At 52.0% G+C, this 24,050-nt stretch overlaps 1 protein-coding gene across 5 annotated transcripts in view; it reads left to right on the top strand.

Moving 5' to 3' along the window:
• The window catches only part of ZNF423 (zinc finger protein 423), a 231,760-nt gene that overhangs the window by 123,298 nt on the left and 84,412 nt on the right, over positions 1–24,050 (top strand). For all 5 annotated transcript variants that reach the window (XM_075576999.1, XM_075576998.1, XM_075577000.1 and 2 more), the window contains 2 exons: positions 1–2,053; positions 3,887–3,971. The exon at positions 1–2,053 is cut by the window's left edge and continues 1,171 nt beyond it. In XM_075576999.1, coding sequence (XP_075433114.1) covers positions 1–2,053; positions 3,887–3,971 — 2,138 coding nt within the window. The remainder of the gene's footprint in view (positions 2,054–3,886; positions 3,972–24,050) is intronic.

Here is a 24,050-nt window from a genome sequence, read left to right as displayed (position 1 = left end):
CTTCCACTGTAACTATTGTCCTGAGATGTTTGCTGACATCAACAGCCTCCAGGAGCACATTCGTGTCACTCACTGTGGCCCAAATGCTTCCACTCAGGAGGGGAATAATGCCTTCTTCTGTAACCAGTGTTCCATGGGTTTCCTTACTGAATCCTCTCTGACTGAGCATATCCAGCAAACCCACTGCAACGTAGGAAGCTCAAAATTGGAGTCTCCCGTCATTCAGCCAACGCAGTCCTTCATGGAAGTGTACTCATGCCCGTATTGTACGAACTCCCCTATATTTGGCTCTATACTAAAGCTCACAAAGCACATTAAAGAGAACCACAAGAACATTCCTCTGGCCAACAATAAGAAGTCAAAATCCGAGCACAGTCCCGTCTCCTCTGATGTCGAAGTCTCGTCCCCTAAGAGGCAGCGCTTGTGCGGTAGCCTGAACTCCGTGTCGAATGGCGAGTATCCCTGTAATCAGTGTGACCTAAAGTTTTCAAACTTTGAAACCTTTCAGACCCATTTGAAGTCCCACTTGGAGCTGCTCTTAAGAAAACAGTCCTGTCCGCAGTGCAAAGAGGACTTTGATTCTCAGGAATCCCTTCTGCAGCATCTCACCGTACACTACATGACCACGTCGACCCACTACGTCTGCGAGAGCTGTGACAAGCAGTTTTCTTCGGTGGACGATCTGCAGAAGCACTTGTTGGACATGCATACGTTTGTGTTGTATCACTGCACACTGTGCCAAGAAGTCTTTGACTCCAAGGTTTCCATCCAAGTGCACCTGGCAGTGAAGCACAGCAACGAAAAGAAAATGTATCGCTGCACAGCGTGCAACTGGGACTTCAGGAAAGAGGGGGACCTCCAGGTTCACGTCAAGCACAGTCATTTGGGCAACCCGACGAAATCGCACAAGTGCATCTTCTGCGGGGAGACGTTCAGCACAGAGGTGGAACTGCAATGCCACATCACCACTCACAGCAAGAAGTACAACTGCAAGTTCTGCAGCAAAGCCTTCCATGCAATCATTCTGCTGGAGAAACACTTGCGTGAGAAACACTGTGTCTTTGACGCCAACAACCAAAACGGCACAGCCAATGGAATGGCTCCGGCAAGTAAAAAGTCAGAGACTGCGGAAATCCAGAACGTGCTGATGAAGAATCCAGAGGTTACCAACAGCCACGAAGCCAGTGAAGATGATGTAGAAGCTTCTGAGCCAATGTATGGTTGCGATATCTGTGGCGCTGCTTACACCATGGAAGGTCTCTTGCAGAATCATCGCTTGAGAGATCACAACATCAGGCCTGGAGAAGACGACAGCTCTAGAAAGAAGGCAGAGTTCATCAAGGGAAGTCATAAGTGCAACATCTGCTCCAGGACTTTCTTCTCTGAAAATGGACTCAGAGAACACATGCAGACCCACAGGGGTCCTGCAAAACACTACATGTGTCCCATCTGCGGTGAACGGTTCCCATCCCTTTTAACCCTAACGGAACACAAAGTTACTCACAGCAAAAGCTTGGACACTGGGACATGCAGGATCTGCAAAATGCCACTGCAGAGCGAAGAAGAGTTTATTGAGCATTGCCAGATGCATCCAGACCTTAGGAATTCCCTCACTGGCTTTCGCTGTGTTGTCTGTATGCAGACAGTCACCTCCACTCTGGAGCTTAAAATCCACGGAACATTCCATATGCAGAAGCTGGCAGGGAACTCTGCGGCCTCGTCCCCCAACGGGCAGACCTTGCAGAAGATATTCAAGTGTGCTTTGTGCTTGAAAGAGTTCAGGAACAAGCAGGACCTGGTAAAGTTGGACGTTAACGGCTTGCCATACGGCCTGTGTGCTGGATGCATGAGCAGATCCACCAATGGACAGCTCTCCAACCTAGCCCCACTGGAGGTCTGCGAGCGGCCGTGTGCCAGTCTGCGGTGCCCGGAGTGTAGTGTCAAGTTTGAAACGGCGGAAGACCTGGAAAGTCATATCCAGATGGATCACAGAGAACTGGCACACGAGGCTGGTGGCCAAAGGAAAGCAGCCCAAACCTCTCCAGTCCCCAGAGTAAGTGTCAACTTCGGCTTTCTAGTGATCCTGTCTATTGTGCAGTAATAACTCGAGGCATTTTGTTGAGGTGTAACTGGGTTATTTTCCGGTAGCTGAAACTATGTCGTGAGTTGTAGTAGAGACCTCGAATCACCAAAATTCCCCAAATGATCTCAAGATAAAAATGTGATGTCCCCTCAACTGGTTGTCATTATGTAAGATATGTCGGGGCCGGTACAGCGTCTTTAATGATGTGGTGGCCAACATCGATCTGCTCCAGTTATGGGGCTTGGAGAACCTGAGACCAAATAACTTTGTTGGTCTGCATCTTTACACGCCAGATATTGAAATAGTAGTCAGGTACAAGGCTGTATAATACACACATAATACACACGGTACCATTTTTAGAATGGAGTAGTATCACCTGATCAGAGCAGGAGGTCAAACAGTCTTACATAGTAGGTGAAAACAGACCCCATTGGGTTCAACCTATGTTAAATTTAGACAGATACTTATCCTAAACTCCAGTCTTAATGCCATATCATGTTAACTAAAAGTGCAGACAGAATATCCATATTAGTGAGACGACCGGCTGGAGTCTACGTAGGCGTTTAGTACATGTCAACGTGTCTGGCCCTGTACGGCCGGCGTGTCGACGTGTACTGAATGTCACCCGGTGCAAGTGTCACTGATCCATTCTTGGAGACACAAATGATTTACATTGTGAATTTTGTAGGCAGGGTATAAATGTATTGGATCTGTGGTCTGGACATCAGATAAAAGGGCAGCGCTGCCCCTCGCTCACAGGAAATGTTTGCAAAGACTTGAACGATTTAATGTTTTTGTGCAACGAATGTGCCACCTACCGTATAACTAGTCGTTTATCACTGGGCTGCAGAACTCAACATTTAGAACAACACCCGAAACGCTAAACCGAAACAAGTAGGTTCGATGTGGAAAACTTTCACTTAAGTTCACAAACCAGGCAAAATGTGGCTTTTTTACAACCTAATTGGTCAGACGTTTTAATCCAGACCCTGAAATAAGGCTTTGGTGCTGCTCCCCAGGAATAGCTCTATATCAGGGTTTGAATGCATTAAAGAAGGCACTCCTTTTCAAATAATGCGGAATTACGTGACTAAGTCAGGGGGGCTCAACTCCAGTCCTCAAAGCCCCCCCCCCCCCTTCACAGACACAGGTCAACTTTTAAGGATATCCCAGCTTCAGCACGGGTGACTCAGAGGCTCAGCCGAAGACTGAGCCTCCGATTGAGCCACCTGTACTGAAGAAGGGATATCCTTAAAACCTGACATGTTGGGAGGTCTTGCGGGCTGGAGTTGGGCGCCCCCTGGCTTAGGCAAAATGTAAGGAAAATAAGATAAAACAAACAAACCCTGCCAGTCGCTAGTGCCCTCCCTATACATGTCAGATTATCTGCCTGCTACGTTTTATATATAATATATATTATATATATATATATATATAATATATATATATTATATATAAAACGTAGCAGGCAGATAATCTGTATATATATATATATATATATATATATATATATATATATATATATATATATATATATATATATACAGTGTTCGACAAACCTATACATTTGCTCGCCGGGCGAGTAAATATTGGCCCAAGCAGCACACGTTTGGCACTAGGTGGCGAATAGATTTTTTTGTGTGGCGAGTAGATTTTTTGGTGATTTGTCAATCACTGTGTGTGTATATATATTAATATATATATATATATATATATATATATATATATATATATATATCACGATCTAAACGTTTGTACATAGACACAGTTTTATGCGCTCCTGTTTTTACTTCTGTTTAATAGAAGAAGACGTATCAATGCATCAAGTGCCAGATGACTTTCGAGAACGAACGAGAAATTCAGATTCACGTTGCCAACCATATGATCGGTAAGTTGGAAACGTCTGTCATTCACAAACGCTTTTTTGGGGGGGGGGGGGGAGAGAGTGTTAATGCCAAAATGTTTGTTTCTCCCTCTTCCCCTGACTCATCTCCCGCAGTTTCTTCCCGCTCCTAAATAATACCTGGAACGTGCAAAAATGACCTGCCGGTTTTCGACCATTTTCAGAGCAATGATGCCTCCATTTTGTGTCATGGCATTGAGCGGATTTACCTGCTTTCAGCTTTCCCAGGGAGGAATTCCGTCACGCACATTGTCCGAGCAAGATGAAGCATTTTCTTACGCCTTTACTTTCCAGACTGTGTGGGTCACTGTACCCCAGGGGTTCTCAACTCCAGTTCTCGAGACCACCACAACAGGTCAGGTTTTCATGATATCGCTGCCTCGGCACAGGTGGCTCAGTCGAAGATTGATTGAGCCACCTGTGCTGAGGCAGGGCTATTCTGAAAACCTGTTGGGTAGTCTTGAGGGCTTGAGTTGGCTACCCCTGCTGTGACCCCTTCCCTGGGGTATACAACTCGTTGATCTGCATGTTCGAGATGCACCATCCAGCTCTGAACGGGCTACCATTCATCTCTGGGAAAGTCCTGCTTAGTGAGGGCGGCCGCCGCCATGTAAAGGAGTTAACTTGATGTTAAGACAATCTGGCTCCGTCCATCCATTTCCCAACTACAGGCCGGTTCCCCGAGCTCCGTTCAAAGAGAACTCCTTACGGAGGTTACCTAAAACAGGAGCACACGGGATGTTCCCTGGGCTTAACCTGTGTCCTCAAAGCTAATTGTCCGCAAAGACGTTGGCCGTCCTACAGCTCTATAACATTGGGTTACCGCACGTTATTGGAGCACAATGTTGGGTTATCTTCCGATAACGTGTCGGTAAGTGTGTCTTGGTGTTACTCCCATCCGGACCCTGAAATGGGCGTTTAACTCTAGTTAAGAAAGAGAGGAGAGGATAAGAACGCCATGTTGGTTAAATCATACCTGACACTGGTGTTACACCCATCCAGAAAACAAGCCAGATTTCATGGTCAGGATGAGAGCGACGTAGAGTTATGGATAACCTAACTAACGTAGTGTTAAGTCCCTCGCGTTCACCTCAGCGGAGCTCTGTGGATATACGCTGTTAATGCCTCATTTGCAAGTCATGATCCCCAATGTCTGTTCTAGATAACGCTATGATGTTTACGAGAGAAAACATGACGTAACAATGTGTTTAAAGATGCGCTATTAGATTAACTTGGCTTTTGGTGGTGTAATGGAGATTTGGGGGTCGAGGCTTCGGTGTAAAGCCTTAAACCCGGCCAACCCTGGGCCGCAGTTTTGTCTGAGGAATAGAAGTCCCAAAGCAGGAATGATCATTACAAGGAGAGTACTTTATATTCTTTGCAGTAATCCGGACGAAGTAATGATGGCTTCATTTATTGCACTTGAAGCAATGAGGCAGGGCAAAGACTGCACCTCCGCATGGGGGGTATCGCTGTCACTTACAGCGGGAGCTTCCAAAGTCTCTCCCCACAGTGCTTTGCAGCGACAGCAGCAAGGCATTGTGGGACGTGACTTTGGAAGCTCCCGCAGTGAGTGACAGCTGTACCCCCCCATGCTGCCTGCACACACTGAGGGGCAGTTTGGGGGATTATTAAGCGTGTGTTCCTCCCACGTGCTCAGGACACTATACTGCCTGGGATCGGCCACACAGTGTTAGCGATAGTCTGAGGGGTCGGTAATAAGGTTTATTCACTAGGGCAGTGTTTCCCAACTCCAGTCCCCAACAGGTCAGGCCTTACGGATATCCCTGCTCCAGCACAGGTGGCTCAGTCAAAATGATTGAGCCGCTGATTGAGCCACCTGTGCTGGAGCAGGGATATCCTTAAGACCTGGCCTGGTGGGGTTCCCTGAGGACTGGAGTTGGGGAACACTGCACTATGGGTTCGGGGGACAAATATTTTCTAGCTGGGGGAGCACAGTGTGATAAAGGCGGGGAACCCCTGATCCATATCATCACTCATTAATCCTTTTTGTTTATGCGGAAACATGCATTGTAATATCTTTATTCCAAGTTTGGAGACGGGTGTCTGTCTTATACATTAATACACGGGAGGAGGGGGGGGGGGGGGGGTTTATTGCAAAAACCTGTATACATGTGTATGGTTCTTTATAATGAAGCCAAACTACCTGTGGTGTAGTAAGGCTCTGAAAACGGATCTTCGCTCTTTACTTCTTTAAAAACATTATTTGTTCATATAATAAGACTTTTTGCTGCATCACGATTTCTTTACCTGTAAAAAAATATAACTTTGGCATGTTTGGTATAATAAGGGAAGAGCGCCCTCCTACCTCAAAAATACTTTATGGGACGTATGTAATGTATGTAATGTACGTGTGTATGTAATGTACGTGTGTATGTAATGTATGTGTGTATGTAATGTATGTTATGTATTTGTGTATTGAAGTATGGTTGTGCTCCTTTAAATTGTCGCTTGAATGCTGAGGCAGGGACGGATTGAGCCACCTGTGCTGAAGCAGGAATATCATGAAACCCGGTTTCCTCAGCTTGAGGACACTCGGGCACCACGACCCCTTCGGCACTCAAAGGGTTAATACAGGGGTTCTCAACTCTAGTCCTCCAACTGGTCAGGTTTTAAGGATATCCCTGCTTCAGCACAGGTGGCTCAAAAGACTGAGACACTGATTGAGCCACCTGTGCTGCAGCAGGGATATCCTAAAAACCTGACCTATTGGGGAGGGGGGGGGGAGGGGCTTGAGGACTGGAGTTGAGAACCTCCTGGGTCACTGTAATGTCGGCTTTTCCCAGCCTGGTGTGCGCCCGGCGCTTAGCATGTCAGTGTTGTCCGTACTCCCAGGTTTCGGGCGCGAGGAGAGACCGGGGCCCGTAATGAACGTATTGTGCGTGGCCGGTTCTCTGAACCCCCTCCTCTTCCTCCTCACGCCGCTGCGGTGAGCACCGCAAGGGAATTGTAGCACGCGGGAGGGGCAGAGCCCGCTACTGAATGGGGATCAGTTGTGCGCAGCAGCCGAGTGTAGGACTGGCGGATAGGGACCACGGTGCCACAGAGCGGCAGCATTACCAGGGTTACTCACCGCCACGTGTGGCTGGATCACTTCTAGTTATACAGCGCCAACTGTGTACCCAGCGCTTTACAGAATATCTTGCCAGGGTAAATAAAGTGCAAGCAGCTGGGAAAAGGGCAGCAGGTAAACAACAAAGGGAGAAGCTGCCCTGAAGAGCTTGCAATCTAATGGGGTAGAAGGAGCGGCTCAGTGAGTATAGACACCGAGTGTGAATCAGGGGAACCAGGTTCAGTTCCCGGTGTCTGCTCCTCGTCACCTTGGGCAAGTCACTTTATCTCCCTGACCACCAAACACATAGATTGTAAGCTCTGCGGGGCAGGGGCTGTGTGCCACGTTCCTCTGGGCTGCGCACCATACTGTAACTGTGACGCGCTTTGTCTTATTGTTAGAAAAGAGCTATATGAAATCAAGTTGTTATTAATAATGTATTCTGTGACGGTTGTATAGAAGGAGAGACATTAAGAGCAGGCGGGAGGAGAGAAGCCTCCGACTGGGCAGTGTGAGTTCCCCCAGAAAGATACCTCTGTGTTAGTTTATTACTGGGCTATACTGGTATGTACTGGGCGGAGGTAACAGCGAGAAGAGATTAAACCCATTGCTTACGTGGGTGACAATGTGACACTTATCCACGTTTGTATGCGCTGTCTGCACAGATTTACCCTTTATAAAAATTGCATTTTTCTGTTACATTTTTTTTCTGTTCCTCTAATATAGAAAAATCTCAGGTGGTTTCCTATTTTGTAAATAATATTGAAGTTAGACCCCCCCCTTTCCGCTCCCCCAGTCCTTTTTTTAAAGAGGAATTTTCTGATGAATGAAAGCCTGCGGCTTGTTATATGGGGGACGTTCATATTATTGTCGGGATCTTCCTTGCATTATGTACGAGCCCCCAAGGGGCCGATATTTAAGGCGGCAAGTGTACATCTTTGCACACATCGGTATCACCTACCTGTCTGCAGAGAGCTTTTGCACACGTTGGTATCCCCTACCTGTCTGCAGAGAGCATTTGCACACATCGGTATCCCCTACCTGTCTGCAGAGAGCCTTTGCACACATCGGTATCACCTACCTGTCTGCAGAGAGCCTTTGCACACATCGGTATCACCTACCTGTCTGCAGAGAACCTTTGCACACATCGGTATCACCTACCTGTCTGCAGAGAGCCTTGGCACACATCGGTATCCCCTACCTGTCTGCAGATAGCCTTTGCACACATCGGTATCACCTACCTGTCTGCAGAGAGCCTTTGCACATGTTGGTATCCCCTACCTGTCTGCAGAGAGCCTTTGCACACATCGGTATCACCTACCTGTCTGCAGAGAGCCTTTGCACACATCGGTATCACCTACCTGTCTGCAGATAGCCTTTGCACACATCGGTATCACCTACCTGTCTGCAGAGAGCCTTTGCACACATCGGTATCACCTACCTGTCTGCAGATAGCCTTTGCACACATCGGTATCACCTACCTGTCTGCAGATAGCCTTTGCACACGTTGGTATCACCTACCTGTCTGCAGAGAGCCTTTGCACACATCGGTATCACCTACCTGTCTGCAGATAGCCTTTGCACATGTTGGTATCACCTACCTGTCTGCAGAGAGCCTTTGCACATGTTGGTATCCCCTACCTGTCTGCAGAGAGCTTTTGCACACGTTGGTATCCCCTACCTGTCTGCAGAGAGCATTTGCACACATCGGTATCACCTACCTGTCTGCAGAGAGCCTTTGCACACATCGGTATCACCTACCTGTCTGCAGAGAGCCTTTGCACACATCGGTATCACCTACCTGTCTGCAGATAGCCTTTGCACACGTTGGTATCCCCTACCTGTCTGCAGAGAGCCTTTGCACACATCGGTATCACCTACCTAACTGCAGAGAGCCTTTGCACATGTTGGTATCACCTACCTGTCTGCAGAGAGCCTTTGCACATGTTGGTATCCCCTACCTGTCTGCAGAGAGCCTTTGCACACATCGGTATCACCTACCTGTCTGCAGAGAGCCTTTGCACACATCAGTATCACCTACCTGTCTGCAGAGAGCCTTTGCACATGTTGGTATCACCTACCTGTCTGCAGAGAGCCTTTGCACACATCGGTATCACCTACCTGTCTGCAGAGAGCCTTTGCACACATCGGTATCACCTACCTGTCTGCAGAGAGCCTTTGCACATGTTGGTATCCCCTACCTGTCTGCAGAGAGCTTTTGCACACATCGGTATCACCTACCTGTCTGCAGAGAGCCTTTGCACGTCTCGTTTCTGTTCTATTAGCCGAGAACTGCCTTTTCCTCCCCACTGATAGATTTGCGAGTGCATCTAATCACTAAATTGTCACACATTATATAAAGTATGGTGGGTAAATAAGTGATAAAAACCCTCCACCATATACAGCCAGTAAAAGTCCCACGTGTGCACACATTCACATCTGCAACCTGCCTTTCCCCATTATCCCTTAGCATGCAGACAGGGATTCTGGGTAATGACATGCAAATGAGCACACTGTCACTTTTTGCGCCAAATCCATTTTAACATTAACTCATAAGCTTCTGCCTGCCGCATTCCACAGCTTTTCAGCACAGCCTGGGTTACAGAAGTGCAGAGTCCGTAACCCTACTCACAGACAGTTGTTTCAACCTTTTACTTGATTCTCAAAATAGAGCCTAAAAGCCCCAGGATATGTTACGTGGCCCGTTAAAACCTGTAATCACGTTGTTGTAGTCCTTTTCAAAGAAGAAGCGGTTGATTTTATGACATTTCCGGGTGTTATTTCTCTGCAACCACCGCTCGGCTTCTCTGCCGTTGGTAACAACGTGCCACGGTCCTAATTGGTCGTCATCACTTTGGGCCTTTACCCTCTGCCCTTTTTAGCTGCTGTAAGCGCCTTCCCAGTCTTCCACGCACGCAGTAATGATGCGGTGTGACCCCTTTGGCGCTGGATGGCCACGCAGCCCGGTGCGTTGCGCGGCTTGGCTCTCCAGCGCAGAGAGGCTGATTTCCATGAAACGCCTTCTCGTGCCGCCGGGCTTTGAAGTCCGAGGTGTGATGTTCCCTTAAAGTTCTGATTAATACAAACCTCCGTTGGTTCGCCGCCTTCAGACATCTGTTAACTGGAGTGTTAGCAGCCACGCTCGCCTGTACCCTCTGACGTGTGTCGGGAACGCCGTTCCCGGCTCTTCCTCTGGCGTCCATACCGCGTGATGGTTGGGAGTTCTAGTGCATCTCAGAGATGGACAGATGGGACGTTCGGCTGTAGTACACCCGCCATCTTTAACGTGTCTTTCCTAATTGAAGGCGCGTTTAAAAAAGCCAATCTCTGCACAGCGTCAAATTGTATACTGTGCGTTTCTTTCCGTGGCGGCGTACATGTAGTTTAGGGATAAACGGTGTCTCGAAGCCACGGCTTCAGTGATCAGGGCAGCCAAACCGCAGGCGTTTCTGTGAAAGTGTTGTCCGTGGCTAGTTCATCTTTTCAGAATGGTGTGAGATCAGGGGTGAAAAAAAGAAGGAATTGGAACTTAAAAGGGGGAAGCGTTTCCTTGCCGAAATGTCCACTGAAGACGCTGTTTCTTGAACACAGGCGGCTCTTTTTAGGAAGCTTTAATCTGCGGTTGGTTTAAACCGATATTAAACACCTCTGGCACTAAAAGAGTTAATAAGAAGTCTCTGCCCGGAGGTTTTGTTAGTGCTGGAATTTCCCCGTCTCTGTTCCCGTCTGGGCGCCGGTATCAGGCCGGCGCCCGTGCCAAGCTGGCAGTGCCCACCGCAATCCTCCGATTCCCCCTCTTGCCGCAGCCGGGGGCTTCTGGGACCGCCAAGCGATATTTATAATAAAGTTGAGAGCGTTGGCGGTGGTTGCCACCCTCCAGGGTTATTACTGCAGCAGTGGAAACACACCACATTTGCATTTCCCATTTCCATATATTGAATGCAAGAAATGGCCTTCACTCAATTAGGACCTATAGCTTTTGGGACCCACGCAACCATTTTTATCAAATATTTACAGTCCCATTTGCATTTTCCATGTAGGCTTTTTTTCTTCTGTTCTTTCCGTTTTCATCTTCTCGTGGCGGTCGGGCGAGTGTCGGGCCAGACGTGGGCCAGACGTGGGGCAGATCGTGGAAGGAGATGTGTAAAATGCTCCTATTGCATTCCCGTTTTCCAGGTGTGCGGTTTAACCCTATTCGTGATGAGCAGATTCGTCTGCGCTGCGGGCAATCGGTTCGGCAATCGCCTTTATCCTTATGTTTTGATAGACGCCACAGTGTCACAATAATACTCAAAGGAGAAGATACAAAGTGACCCCTTTTCAGGGAGACTTGCACACCTTTGGAAAGGTAGGGTAGTCTGTGACACGTCAGCCCCTATTGCATGCACGGTGTCGGGAAAACTTCAGCTCCGTTCACATGAACAGATCTTAACTCTTCACAAGCTGTGCAAAGTGGGCTAATGATTAAAGGCTTTGGAACCCGGACGCGTTTTCCATGTGTATGTCTACACATAACATATTAGACATGGGGTCTAAAACTCAGTCCTCATGGGCGACCAACAGGCCAGCTTTTATGGATATCCCTGGTTCAGCACAGGTGGCTCAGTCTTTGACTGAGCCACTGATTGAGCCACCTGTGCTGAAGCAGGGATATCCTGAAAACCTGGCCTGTTGATGGCCCTTGAGGAGTGAGTTTGAGACCCCTGTATTAGACAGAGAAGGATATCCTGTCTCTGGCGACCGTTCCGACCTACAGAAGGGTCCGGGAGACTGAAGATAGGAATATTATTTCATTTTTTACATCTGCAAACTGTATCGTTTATATTGCTGGGTCAGTATCACTACAAATATAGGACTAGTATCACATTTGACTAAATGTAATATAGGTTGAAGTCGGGGGACATAAAGTATGTCTTTGTTTTTTTTCAACCTCCTCCTGCTATGTAACTATGCTCTAATCCAATGACTCCTGACAGGGTTCGGGAATCCCTAGGTGTGTGTGAGGTGTCTCCAAGTTCCCCACAATGCATTGCAGGCATTGTGGGACGTGACTTTGGAAGCTCCCGCAGTGAGTGACAGCTGTACCCCCCCATGCTGCCTGAACACACTGAGGGGCAGTTTGGGGGATTATTACGCGTGTGTTCCCCTCGCGAGCTCAGGGCACTATACTGCCTGGGATCGGTCACACAGTGTTAGCGATAGTCTGAGGGGTCGGCAATAAGGTTTATTCATTAGGGGTTCGGGGGACAAATATTTCGTGCAGGGGGAGCAGTGTAATAAAGGTGGGGAACCGCTGGCCTACACACACACGTAACATTTCCCACTGTAAAAGTGAGCGGCGAGCCATTGTGTGACTATTTCCTGGGTAATTTGCAGTTGTGTATTTTATGTTAATTCCCATCAGATTATTGCACCCCTGCAGGTTTACTGGGGACTCGCAGCGATAGAAGTAATGTCTATCAAATCATTTGTTTTTTCTTCATGTAATATTTGCCACTTTTTTTTTAATATTTATTATTTGTAAAAGATCTCACTAATAGCAGTGTTGGGAAACCTCGAGAACAAATGAAACATTACAGCCCTAGAAACCCACGGCGAGAGCGAATGTAAAATAGCGCACATAATTACCAGGAAAACCCCTTCCTCAGATGTTTCCCCCCCATCTAATGGAATAACTGTTTACTAAACTGTTTATTTTCTGTTGTTGATTAAGAATGAAATATCGATGCGTGTTCTAGTTCAAGGGGTGCCCCCCCCCCAACAGGTCAGGTTTGTAAGGATATCCCTGCTTCAGCACAGGTGACTCAATCAGTGGCTGGCCATCTCAAGACCCACCCAACAGGCCAGGTATTGAGGATAACCCTGCTTCAGCATAGATGGCCACTGATTGGGCTACCTGTGCTGAAGCAGGGATAGCCTGAAATCCTGACCTGTTTGGGGGGAGGGGGGGAGGTCTAGAGGACTGGCGTTGAACACCGCTTTTCTAGAATAGGAGGTCCCATACGTGAATAGGTTTAGTTTGTTCGTCATGTTTTAATTCCTGTGTTGCTAGGGAGGGGGGGGGGGGTCTGAGGGGTTTCTGGCAGAAAAGGGGTTACATGCTTTACAACTATCCCCAAATCCCCTCTTCCATACAGAGAGGCTGTCCTTTTAGCAGCTTGTTTACCCCTCATTCAATGCCTAAAAGCACTTTGGAAAACTTCACTTAAAGTCTGCGCTAATTGGCGTTTTTACAACACAACGTAAGAGGCCTTGTCTTGCCCTTTCCAGCGCTGATTTTAGTTTTAAAATCTGATGCTCCGTACAGGAGATAGAAGCGTTTGAAATATGAAGTGTCCAGGAGGGTAACATGAAGCTCTCCCCACAGCCCAGCGCTGTCAGAAGGTTCCCATGGTAACCTCAGACGCTGGTGATTAAGCAAATGGAGATTTTTTTTAACACTACAGAGCAGGATGTGCTCAGGGGCCCCGGTGCGAACATTATATACGAGTTAAACTGGAATTGTCTCCTGGTGGGGGATTGCGGCTGCTGGAGGCGTAAGCTGACCAGTGAAACAAAGTCTTAGGCTGCGGCCCCGCTGCCGCTGACCGCGCTCATGCTTGAGGGCGGTGACGTCACCAGCTTTCCAAGCATGAGCGCTCGGCTGTCCTGGCGATTTGGCGCGCGCGGGTGGGCATTGCGGGCAAGTTGAGCGCGCTTCACAGTTACATTTTTCTGTTTACTCAAGCGCCAAGCTTGGGTGAGCGTGCGCGCACTGCGTGAGCTGGGACTGGCATATATACATTTATGTAATTGAAAGCGGCAAGCGCCGAGTGGGGACGCAGCCTTAAGCAGCTTATTGATGTTCCAAGAGGAGAACTACAATTCCCAGCATGCCCTGCTGGGTGTTGGGATCCGTGAGGAATACAGAACAGGCCCGATTTGTAGTATAGGAGACCAGTGCCGGCTGCTATCCAGGCCTTGCACAAGGCAAGTCAGGGTTAGGTTATCAGAGCCCCGACAGCCATACCCAGAAACCCATGTACCGAAGAACTTGCAATCTAATAGCTTTGTGCTTCGGGCCTTGCAGAGAAATCGAGACGTGCCCTCGGTCAGAACGATCTGCCACTGGGTTACAAGCAAGGTCCTCCCACTTCAAAGACTGTATTTTTACCCGTAAGCCACAAATTCTCCTGCCCATCTTGTTGCCATTTCTGTACGGTGATTTCTCCCCATATTAGCCCCTCCAGTTCGGCGGCGCTCTGCGATAAAGAAGTTTGCCGTTGGCCAGTGAGCTGACAATCTGCTGCAGCCACATCTGCCGGCGACGTTAAAACGTGCCCAGAAATTGTAGCGTAGATAAAAGAGCAGGGAGGATGCTTTGTTCAGTGAACACTGCAGCGCTGCTATCCGTGTGCAGAGACCGGCACAGCTCCCGCAGGGCGCTGCAAGCGACCCCATGCTGACTACCCCTGAAACACCGACCCGGCAGGGGCTGGGACAGCATCTCCGCTCCCCGGGAATCCTTCTTCTAAGACAGCCAGCATGAGAGGGAAATGTGTTCGTAAATATGCAATGCAGGCCGCGGGAGCCCGGGCGGAGGGGGGAGACTCGGGCCATTACTAATGGCCCTCTGTCACTGACATACCCATTAATCTTCCCTGCCGTATGGCGCCGGAGGGGTGAGATTGGGCGCACGCGCAGGGGGGCTTCCAGGGGTTATTTGGGGTGACGTTGCATAGCGACAGCATGACAAAGTTACATCGTCTTGTAGTGACACCCCAATACTTTATATCATATTTGTACCCCTAAAATAAGGCCACTACAAGGATTTCATGCTGCTAATGGTGACTATTCCCCAGTGCAATCACACATCGTACTCATTAGCGCCTTCATTCTTGGGCAGGACAGCAGTGAATGACCTTGCAGTCATTGACTACTTTTTTTTTAGCTGTTCGTTCCCCCTCCCCTCTGTCCAAAACCCCTGCAGTTTGTCTTTGGGGTGCCCATTCTGCATTCTATGTACCAAGGAAGAGGGTCAAGTGTTGGTTACCCCCAAAATCCAATGTAATCGAAAAAGGATTCCTCATCGTGTAATGTAGGGGTGGTCAACTCCAGTCAAGCCTCCCCCCACCCCCCCCCCCCCCCAACAGGTCAGGGTTTTCAGGAATTCCCAGCTTCAGCACAGGTATCTCATTCAGTCCCTGCTTCAGCACTGGTGGCCCAATCAGAAGCTCAGTCTAAGATTGAGCCAACTGTGCTGCAGCTGGGATATCCTGAAAACCTGAACTGTGGAGGGGTGGGGGGGGGGGGGGAGGGTGAAGGAGTGGGCTTGAGGACTGGAGTTGCCCACCCCTGCTGTAATATATCAGTTAGTTTATTGATGCAGGATGTTCTTTCCATCTTTCTTACACTACGTCCCTCTGTCTGTCACTGGTGGTAGGCAGATTGAAGCAGGCTTGGGTAGCTGTAAGGGTATCCTACATACGGAAGGACCAAAAGGGCTCTGAGGTTTCCACAGCCGGTGGGAGAACGGGCAGACTGGCTCGGGCCGAGTGGCTCTTACTTGCCATCGGGTTCTGTTTCGGTGGTCACCTTTGTCTTTGCCTCTTTCTGTATCTCCCATCCCTCCTGTCGCTCTGAGCCCCCTTCGTAAGTCTTCAGTGCCACAACTGGAAAGGTGGCTTTATCTTTGGGAGAGGAACGGTCGTAGCAGCAGACCCCACAATAGCCACTTCCCGTGTACACCCCCACTCCGTGTGTTTGGGAAGCTCTTCCATGTTGTTGGATGGAACAGCCATTGGATGTACCATCTTATAAATAAAAACACTCCACATCCCTTGAAGGGCCAGGACTATGTTTCCATTGATTTATTTGTTTTTGGCATATTCTTGGTAAGACTGGATGCCCTTTCCATTTATCACACGCAACATGATGTAGACTTGGGGGCTGGTTGACGATGACATTGATGTTGACGTACCTGATCCTTTTATTTGATCCCGGTCGATTGACTTGAATGGCAGTTAATGCTAGATCAGGTGCAGAAACAGCATCACACCTCATACATGATTTGTACTGAATCGCCTTTGGCACCTTGCCATCCTCCATGTCTTACCTTCATAATCGGAAGCGCTCATGAACATACCTTGAATGGTATCGCACTCCCAGTAATGCAGAAGCGTTTTCGTGGCTACTGCTTTTCCCTGCATTTCAACACCAGCACACGTTAGTGAGCGGGCCGTGGCTTTTAACGGGCATAGGGAGTTGTGGCTTCCACGCCAGGGCAAAGGGAACGCGAGAAAATGTGAACGTGATGTGAGAACAGCGAGATGGAGACGCAGCTCGGAAACCAACTTGTGAATTAACCCTAAAGCCAGGATTGCTGGAAGTGCTACGATGCGCTCTGGGCTCTGCTATCTGTCGGCAATGCTCCGGATACAGCCTCTTCCTTATTTACTAAACCTATTTATGCTACAGGCGTCCATGGAAGCGTTCTCGCACTATCAGAGACCCGATACACACAGAATTTAGGGGAGCCTAATTTTAGGGGTTTTAAGTCTCAAACCGTGAATCATTCTTGGTTTATTTGGTTATGCAGCAGAGGGCTGTGGTAGAAATATACAAGCCACGTGAGATGCCCGGGAATACAGATCAATGGAGTGATACATGTAAATGTAAATTGTGCGGCAACGCTGAGAATGTTGGAGTTTAAACAGGACTGAATTCTTCAGACCAAAGAGGGATTATGCCTGCAAAATTCTGTAGACCACTGGTGCTCAACTCCAGTCCTTAAGGCCCCCGCCCCTCCGCCCCCCAACCAGGTCATGTTTTCAGTATATCCCAGCTTCAGCACAGGTGGCTCAGTCGAAGATGGAGCCACGTGTGCTGAAGCAGGGACTGATTTAGCCACCTGTGCTGAAGCAGAAATCCTGAAAACCTGACCGGTTGGTGTCTCCTGAGGACTGGAGTTGGCCACCCCTAATTTAAAGGATAATGTCTTTTGTTGTTGAAGAACAGCTATTTTAGTGCAGAGCATTTTTGAAGGTGCTTTTGGTTTCCTGCTTTTTTGGATGGATTACTTTTGCCGTTCTCAGATTCGTCTTTCCAACTTTCCAATATGCTCATGGTGAACACTACTGTTTTGTTTATGATGTAGGTTAATAATTGAAGACTCTTAGCTGCTTGCTCCTTCACCAGCTCAGTCTCCGCTGGCATGTAATATAATCCATTACAGCCGGGTCTGTATACAAACTCATTCCTGGTCTGTGATCGAGCAGTGCCCATTCCATGCAGAACACCTTAAAAGGAAAGGGATCTTCACAGTAAGGGCAGCTACAGTGTGGGATTCATTACCCATGGAGACTGTGATGGCAGATACAATAGATTGGTTAAAAAGAAAAAGGTTGGACATCTTTTTAGACAGGAAAGGTATACAGGGATATACCAAATAAGTAAACACGGGAAGGATGTTGATCCGGGGAGTAATCTGATTGCCAATTCTTGGAGCCAGGAAGGAATGTATTTCCCCTTATGAGACGACGTCGGATAATGTGTCACAGGGGTTTTGTTTGCCTTCGTCTGGGGCAATATACTGTAAGTACAAAAGGATATGGTCAAAATCGTGACACACGGTCCCTGCCTTTAGATCACTTATTGTTACGAGGGAGAGGGTTAAAACCGCCACCGCGTTGAGCTTAACCATTTGCGGCACCAGTCCTACTTATAAATCTGAGGGGCACTTGGGCAACGTTTGTAATCCTTAACTATAAAACCAAGGTAAGTCATTCAACTACGGAAATACAAGGCAACAAGTCCAGTGGTGAGTCCCACGTAGTATCCAGTACACACGGCTTCTTGGCTAACGAAGGCAGGGGCGGACAACTCCAGTCCTTACCGGCCACCAACAGGTCAGCTTGTAAGGATATCCCTGCTTCAGCACAGGTAGCTCAGTCCTGTTGGTCCAGCCAGTCCAGTCTTGAAGACTGGAGTATGCCATCCCTGAACTAGGGCATCACTTATAAAGGAGTTAGGGATGCTACGGGGACGCGGGTTGAGTTACTGTAGTGACTCCTGAGTTGACGCTAGAGTAGAGGATGTGACGGTGACGTCTGCAACTGGACTTAAAAATGGAATAAGTAAAACACGTTTCCTAAGGACTGGGGCCCTGTCGGAGGACGTCACTAGAGCACACGGAAGGTTAAAGAAGGAACCCACGCGTTTCCTGTAAATGTTACGTTGTTTTGACCGCTGTAGGGTAGAAGGAACATCCAGATACTTCAAGTAAACCTTGCGACGGCAAACCGGTTGGGGTGGGACTGCAAAATAATCCGGGGGTCTTGGTGGAAATGACAGAGCTGGCAAGCCACCATGATCCCCCCCCGCAACTCCCCTAGCCACTATGATCCCCCCCCCTAGCCACTATGATCCCCCTTTCCCCCCCATAATGATCCCCCCCCAGCCATAATGATCCCCCCCCAGCCATAATGATCCCCCCTCCCCCAGCCATAATGATCCCCCCTCCCCCAGCCATAATGATCCCCCCTCCCCCAGCCATAATGATTCCCCCTCCCCCAGCCATAATGATTCCCCCTCCCCCAGCCATAACGATCCCCCCCAGCCATAATGATTCTCCCCCCCAGCCAAAATGTTACCCCCCCCAGCCAAAATGTTACCCCCCCCAGCCATAATGATTCCCCCCCCCAGCCATAATGATTTCCCCCCCCAGCCATAATGATTTCCCCCCCAGCCATAATGATTCCCCCTCCCCAGCCATAATGATCCCCCCCCCAGCCATAATGATTTCCCCCCCAGCCATAATGATTCCCCCTCCCCCAGCCATAATGATTCCCCCTCCCCCAGCCATAATGATTCCCCCCCCCCAGCCATAATGATTCTCTCCCCCAGCCATAATGATTCTCTCCCCCAGCCATAATGATTTTCTCCCCCAGCCATAATGATTTCCCCCCCCCAGCCATAATGATTCCCCCTCCCCCAGCCATAATGATTCCCCCCCCAGCCATAATGATTCCCCCTCCCCCAGCCATAATGATTCCCCCTCCCCCAGCCATAATGATTCCCCCTCCCCCAGCCATAATGATTCCCCCCCCCAGCCATAGTGACCCCTCCAGCCATAGTGATCCCCCTCCCCTCCAGCCATAGTGATCCCCCTCCCCCCAGCCATAGTGATCCCCCTCCCCCCCAGCCATAATGATCCCCTCCCCCCACCAGCCATAGTGAGGCCCCTCCCCCCCAGCCATAATGATTCCCCGCCATCATTTCTCCCCCCGCCATGTCTCTCCCCCACCAGCCATCATGATTTCTCCCCCACAGCCATAGTGACCCCTCCAGCCATAGTGATCCCCCTCCCCCCCAGCCATAGTGATCCCCCTCCCCCCAGCCATAGTGATCCCCCTCCCCCCAGCCATAGTGATCCCCCTCCCCCCAGCCATAGTGATCCCCCTCCCCTCCAGCCATAGTGATCCCCCTCCCCCCAGCCATAGTGATCCCCCTCCCCCCAGCCATAGTGATCCCTTTCCCCCCCAGCCATAGTGATCCCCCTCCCCCCCAGCCATAGTGATCCCCCTCCCCCCCAGCCATAGTGATCCCCCTCCCCCCCAGCCATAGGGATCCCCCTCCCCCCCAGCCATAGGGATCCCCCTCCCCCCCAGCCATAGTGATCCCCCTCCCCCCCAGCCATAGTGATCCCCCCCCCAGCCATAGTGAGCCCCCTCCCCCCCGAGCCATAATGATTCCCCCGCCATCATTTCTCCCCCCGCCATGTCTCTCCCCCGCCATGTCTCTCCCCCACCAGCCATCATGATTTCTCCCCCCCCCAGCCATAGTGACCCCTCCAGCCATAGTGATCCCCCTCCCCTCCAGCCATAGTGATCCCCCTCCCCCCAGCCATAGTGATCCCCCTCCCCCCCAGCCATAGTGATCCCCCTCCCCCCCAGCCATAGTGATCCCCCTCCCCCCAGCCATAGTGATCCCCTCCCCCCTCGTCCCCCCCTGCCATAGTGATCCCCCTCCCCCCCACCCATAGTGACCCCCCTCCCCCCCTCCCCCCCCCAGCCATCATGATCCGAGTCCTTGCAGGGAGTTAATGGCCTGCCCGGTGATGTGCTGGCTCCTCTAGTAAATATAGCCGGGCCCTGCTGTAACCGGAGCCGACAGAGCGCTCCTCTATGCGGGCTGGCATCCCGTCAGCATGCCATGGCGGCAGCTGGACTTCATTAAACGCTGGTGTTAATTACTGGGAGCCTGTTAGTACGCGCGCACACTGGGGGGTACGCGGAAAGGGTCACCTTGACATGGAAGATGGTTATTTATTTATTTCTCCTTAAAATGATGGCCTGTCAGTCGCTGCAAGCAATCTGGTGCCTCCTGTTTCCCGTGTACAATGAGCCACGAGCAGACCACGAGAAGACCACGGCGTTTTCATCGCGGCTGTAGTGTGTTTTCCGTTGTGTAGTTTGTGTAGTTGCTTGTAATGCGGTGAGCTTCAGTAAACTGCTTAACGGGGATTAAATGAGCACTATTTGTTGTCAACCTACATATTTCAGTAGATTAAAAACGACTAAAAACAGGAATGGCTCAACCTGTATTTATAATATTATCTTTTATTTGTATAACGCCAGCATATTCCATAGCGCAGTACAAGGGGGGCGGCGATAACATATGATGAGTGTGATATGTATTTATAGAAGACCATAGGAAGGAGAGTTCCTGCCCCGGGGAGCTTACACTCTAAAAATCCAGCCACGGGGTCCAAATGCCAGCGGCAAAAGAAATAAAACGAGAGCAGAGTTAAGACCTTAAAAAAACTAAGAGGGCTGAATTCATTGGACGAAATGGAAACGCGGAGCAATCGCCTTCAGCGCAATGAAGTGGGAGAAACGGCAACATCGTGTCATAGATCTGCCATTGAAATGAGCAGGGTTGCGCGCTGCATTGTGCCCTGCGGGTGTGCGCAGCGTTACTTCCTGCAGGAGTAAAGCAGGCAACATCCACCCGTTTTGGGAAGGGATGGGGGCAAGGCGTGGGGCCGCTGTACCCGTCCTCGTTACTGTGTTCCTGCTGCAGCCCGGCGGCTCCTTAACGGGTGTAGCTGTAATTAGGGAAACAATGTCACTGTTCTTTTCTCTGCACCAGAGCCTGAGAGGCAGAACAGAACTCCACAAATGTGTCCACATGATTCCATCCCTCTCCATCCCTCTCTCTCTGCCCCCCCCGCCCTCTCTCTCTGCCCCCCCCCACCCTCTCTCTCTGCCCCCCCCCACCCTCTCTCTCTCTGCCCCCCCGCCCTCTCTCTCTGCCCCCCCACCCTCTCTCTCTGCCCCCCCGCCCTCTCTCTCTCTGCCCTCCCCCGCCCTCTCTCTCTGCCCCCCCGCCCTCTCTCTCTGCCCCCCCGCCCTCTCTCTCTCTGCCCCCCCGCCCTCTCTCTCTCTCTCTGCCCCCCCGCCCTCTCTCTCTCTCTGCCCCGCCCTCTCTCTCTCTCTGCCCCCCCGCCCTCTCTCTCTCTCTGCCCCCCCGCCCTCTCTCTTTCTGCCCCCCCGCCCTCTCTCTTTCTGCCCCCCCCGCCCTCTCTCTCTCTGCCCCCCCCGCCCCCTCTGTCTGCCACCCCCAGCCCTCTCTCTCTCTCTGCCCCCCCACCCTTTCTCTCTCTGCCCCCCGCCCTCTCTCTCTCTGCCCTCCCCCGCCCTCTCTCTCTCTGCCCTCCCCCGCCCTCTCTCTCTGCCCTCCCCTTCTCTCTCTGCCCTCCCCCGCCCTCTCTCTCTCTGCCCTCCCCCGCCCTCTCTCTCTCTGCCCTCCCCCGCCCTCTCTCTCTCTGCCCTCCCCCGCCCTCTCTCTCTCTGCCCTCCCCCGCCCTCTCTCTCTCTCTGCCCTCACCCGCCCTCTCTCTCTCTGCCCTCCCCCGCCCTCTCTCTCTCTGCCCTCCCCCGCCCTCTCTCTCTGCCCTCCCCCGCCCTCTTTCTCTCTGCCCTCCCCCGCCCTCTTTCTCTCTGCCCTCCCCCGCCCTCTTCTCTCTGCCCTCCCCCGCCCTCTTTCTCTCTGCCCTCCCCCGCCCTCTTTCTCTCTGCCCTCCCCCGCCCTCTCTCTCTGCCCTCCCCCGCCCTCTCTCTCTGCCCTCCCCCGCCCTCTCTCTCTGCCCTCCCCCGCCCTCTCTCTCTGCCCCCCCGCCCTCTCTCTCTCTGCCCCCCCACCCTCTCTCTCTGCCCCCCCGCCCTCTCTCTCTCTGCCCCCCGCCCTCTCTCTCTCTGCCCCCCCGCCCTCTCTCTCTCTCTGCCCCCCCCACCCTCTCTCTCTCTGCACCCCCCACCCTCTCTCTCTCTGCACCCCCACCCTCTCTCTCTCTCTGCCCCCCCCCCGCCCTCTCTCTCTCTCTGCCCCCCCTGCCCTCTCTCTCTCTCTGCCCCACCCTCTCTCTCTCCCCCGCTCTCTATCTCTCTCTCTCTGCCCCCCCCGCCCTCTCTCTTTCTGCCCTCCCCCGCCCTCTCTCTGCCCTCCCCCGCCCTCTCTCTCTGCCCTCCCTCTCTGCCCTCCCTCGCCCTCTCTCTGCCCTCCCCGCCCTCTCTCTGCCCTCCCCCGCCCTCTCTCTCTGCCCTCCCCCACCCTCTCTCTCTCTGCCCTCCCCCGCCCTCTCTCTCTCTGCCCTACCCCGCCCTCTCTCTCTCTGCCCTCCCCCGCCCTCTCTCTCTCTCTGCCCTCCCCCGCCCTCTCTCTCTCTGCCCTCCCCCGCCCTCTCTCTCTCTGCCCTCCCCCGCCCTTTCTCTCTCTGCTCTCCCCCGCCCTATCTCTCTCTGCCCTCCCCCGCCCTCTCTCTCTCTGCCCTCCCCCGCCCTCTTTCTCTCTGCCTTCCCCCGCCCTCTTTCTCTCTGCCTTCCCCCGCCCTCTCTCTCTCTGCCCTCCCCCGCCCTCTCTCTCTCTGCCCTCCCCCGCCCTCTCTCTGCCCTCCCCCGCCCTCTCTCTCTCTGCCCTCCCCCGCCCTCTCTCTCTCTGCCCTCCCCCGCCCTCTCTCTCTCTGCCCTCCCCCGCCCTCTCTCTCTCTGCCCTCCCCCGCCCTCTCTCTCTCTGCCCTCCCCCGCCCTCTCTCTCTCTGCCCTCCCCCGCCCTCTCTCTCTCTGCCCTCCCCCGCCCTCTCTCTCTCTGCCCTCCCCCGCCCTCTCTCTGCCCTCCCCCGCCCTCTCTCTCTCTGCCCTCCCCCGCCCTCTCTCTCTCTGCCCTCCCCCGCCCTCTCTCTCTCTGCCCTCCCCCGCCCTCTCTCTCTCTGCCCTCCCCCGCCCTCTCTCTCTCTGCCCTCCCCCGCCCTCTCTCTCTCTGCCCTCCCCCGCCCTCTCTCTCTCTGCCCTCCCCCGCCCTCTCTCTCTCTGCCCTCCCCCGCCCTCTCTCTCTCTGCCCTCCCCCGCCCTCTCTCTCTCTGCCCTCCCCCGCCCTCTCTCTCTCTGCCCTCCCCCGCCCTCTCTCTCTCTGCCCTCCCCCGCCCTCTCTCTCTGCCCTCCCCCGCCCTCTCTCCGCCTCCTCTCTCTATCTCTCCGCCTCCTCTCTCTATCTCTCCGCCCCCTCTCTCTATCTCTCCGCCCCCTCTCTCTATCTCTCCGCCCCCTCTCTCTGCCTCTCCGCCCCCTCTCTCTGCCCTCCCCGCCCTCTCTCTCTCTGCCCTCCCCCACCCTCTCTCTCTCTGCCCTCCCCCGCCCTCTCTCCGCCCCCTCTCTCTATCTCTCCGCCCCCTCTCTCTATCTCTCCGCCCCCTCTCTATCTCTCCGCCCCCTCTCTCTATCTCTCCGCCCCCTCTCTCTGCCCTCTCTCTATCTCTCCGCCCTCTCTCTCTGCCCCCCTCCGCCCTCTCTCTCTGCCCCCCCCACCCTCTCTCTCTGCCCCCCCCGCCCTCTCTCTCTGCCCTCCCCCGCCCTCTCTCTCTGCCCTCCCCCGCCCTCTCTCTCTGCCCTCCCCCGCCCTCTCTCTTTCTGCCCTCCCCCGCCCTCTCTCTGTGCCCTCCCCCGCCCTCTCTCTCT

The sequence above is a fragment of the Ascaphus truei genome, chromosome 19, assembly GCF_040206685.1.
Source record: "Ascaphus truei isolate aAscTru1 chromosome 19, aAscTru1.hap1, whole genome shotgun sequence".
NCBI classification, from domain to species: Eukaryota; Metazoa; Chordata; class Amphibia; order Anura; family Ascaphidae; genus Ascaphus; species Ascaphus truei.
The sequence above is the reverse complement of the archived record's forward strand: the minus strand, read 5'-3'. Positions and strand labels throughout refer to the sequence as shown.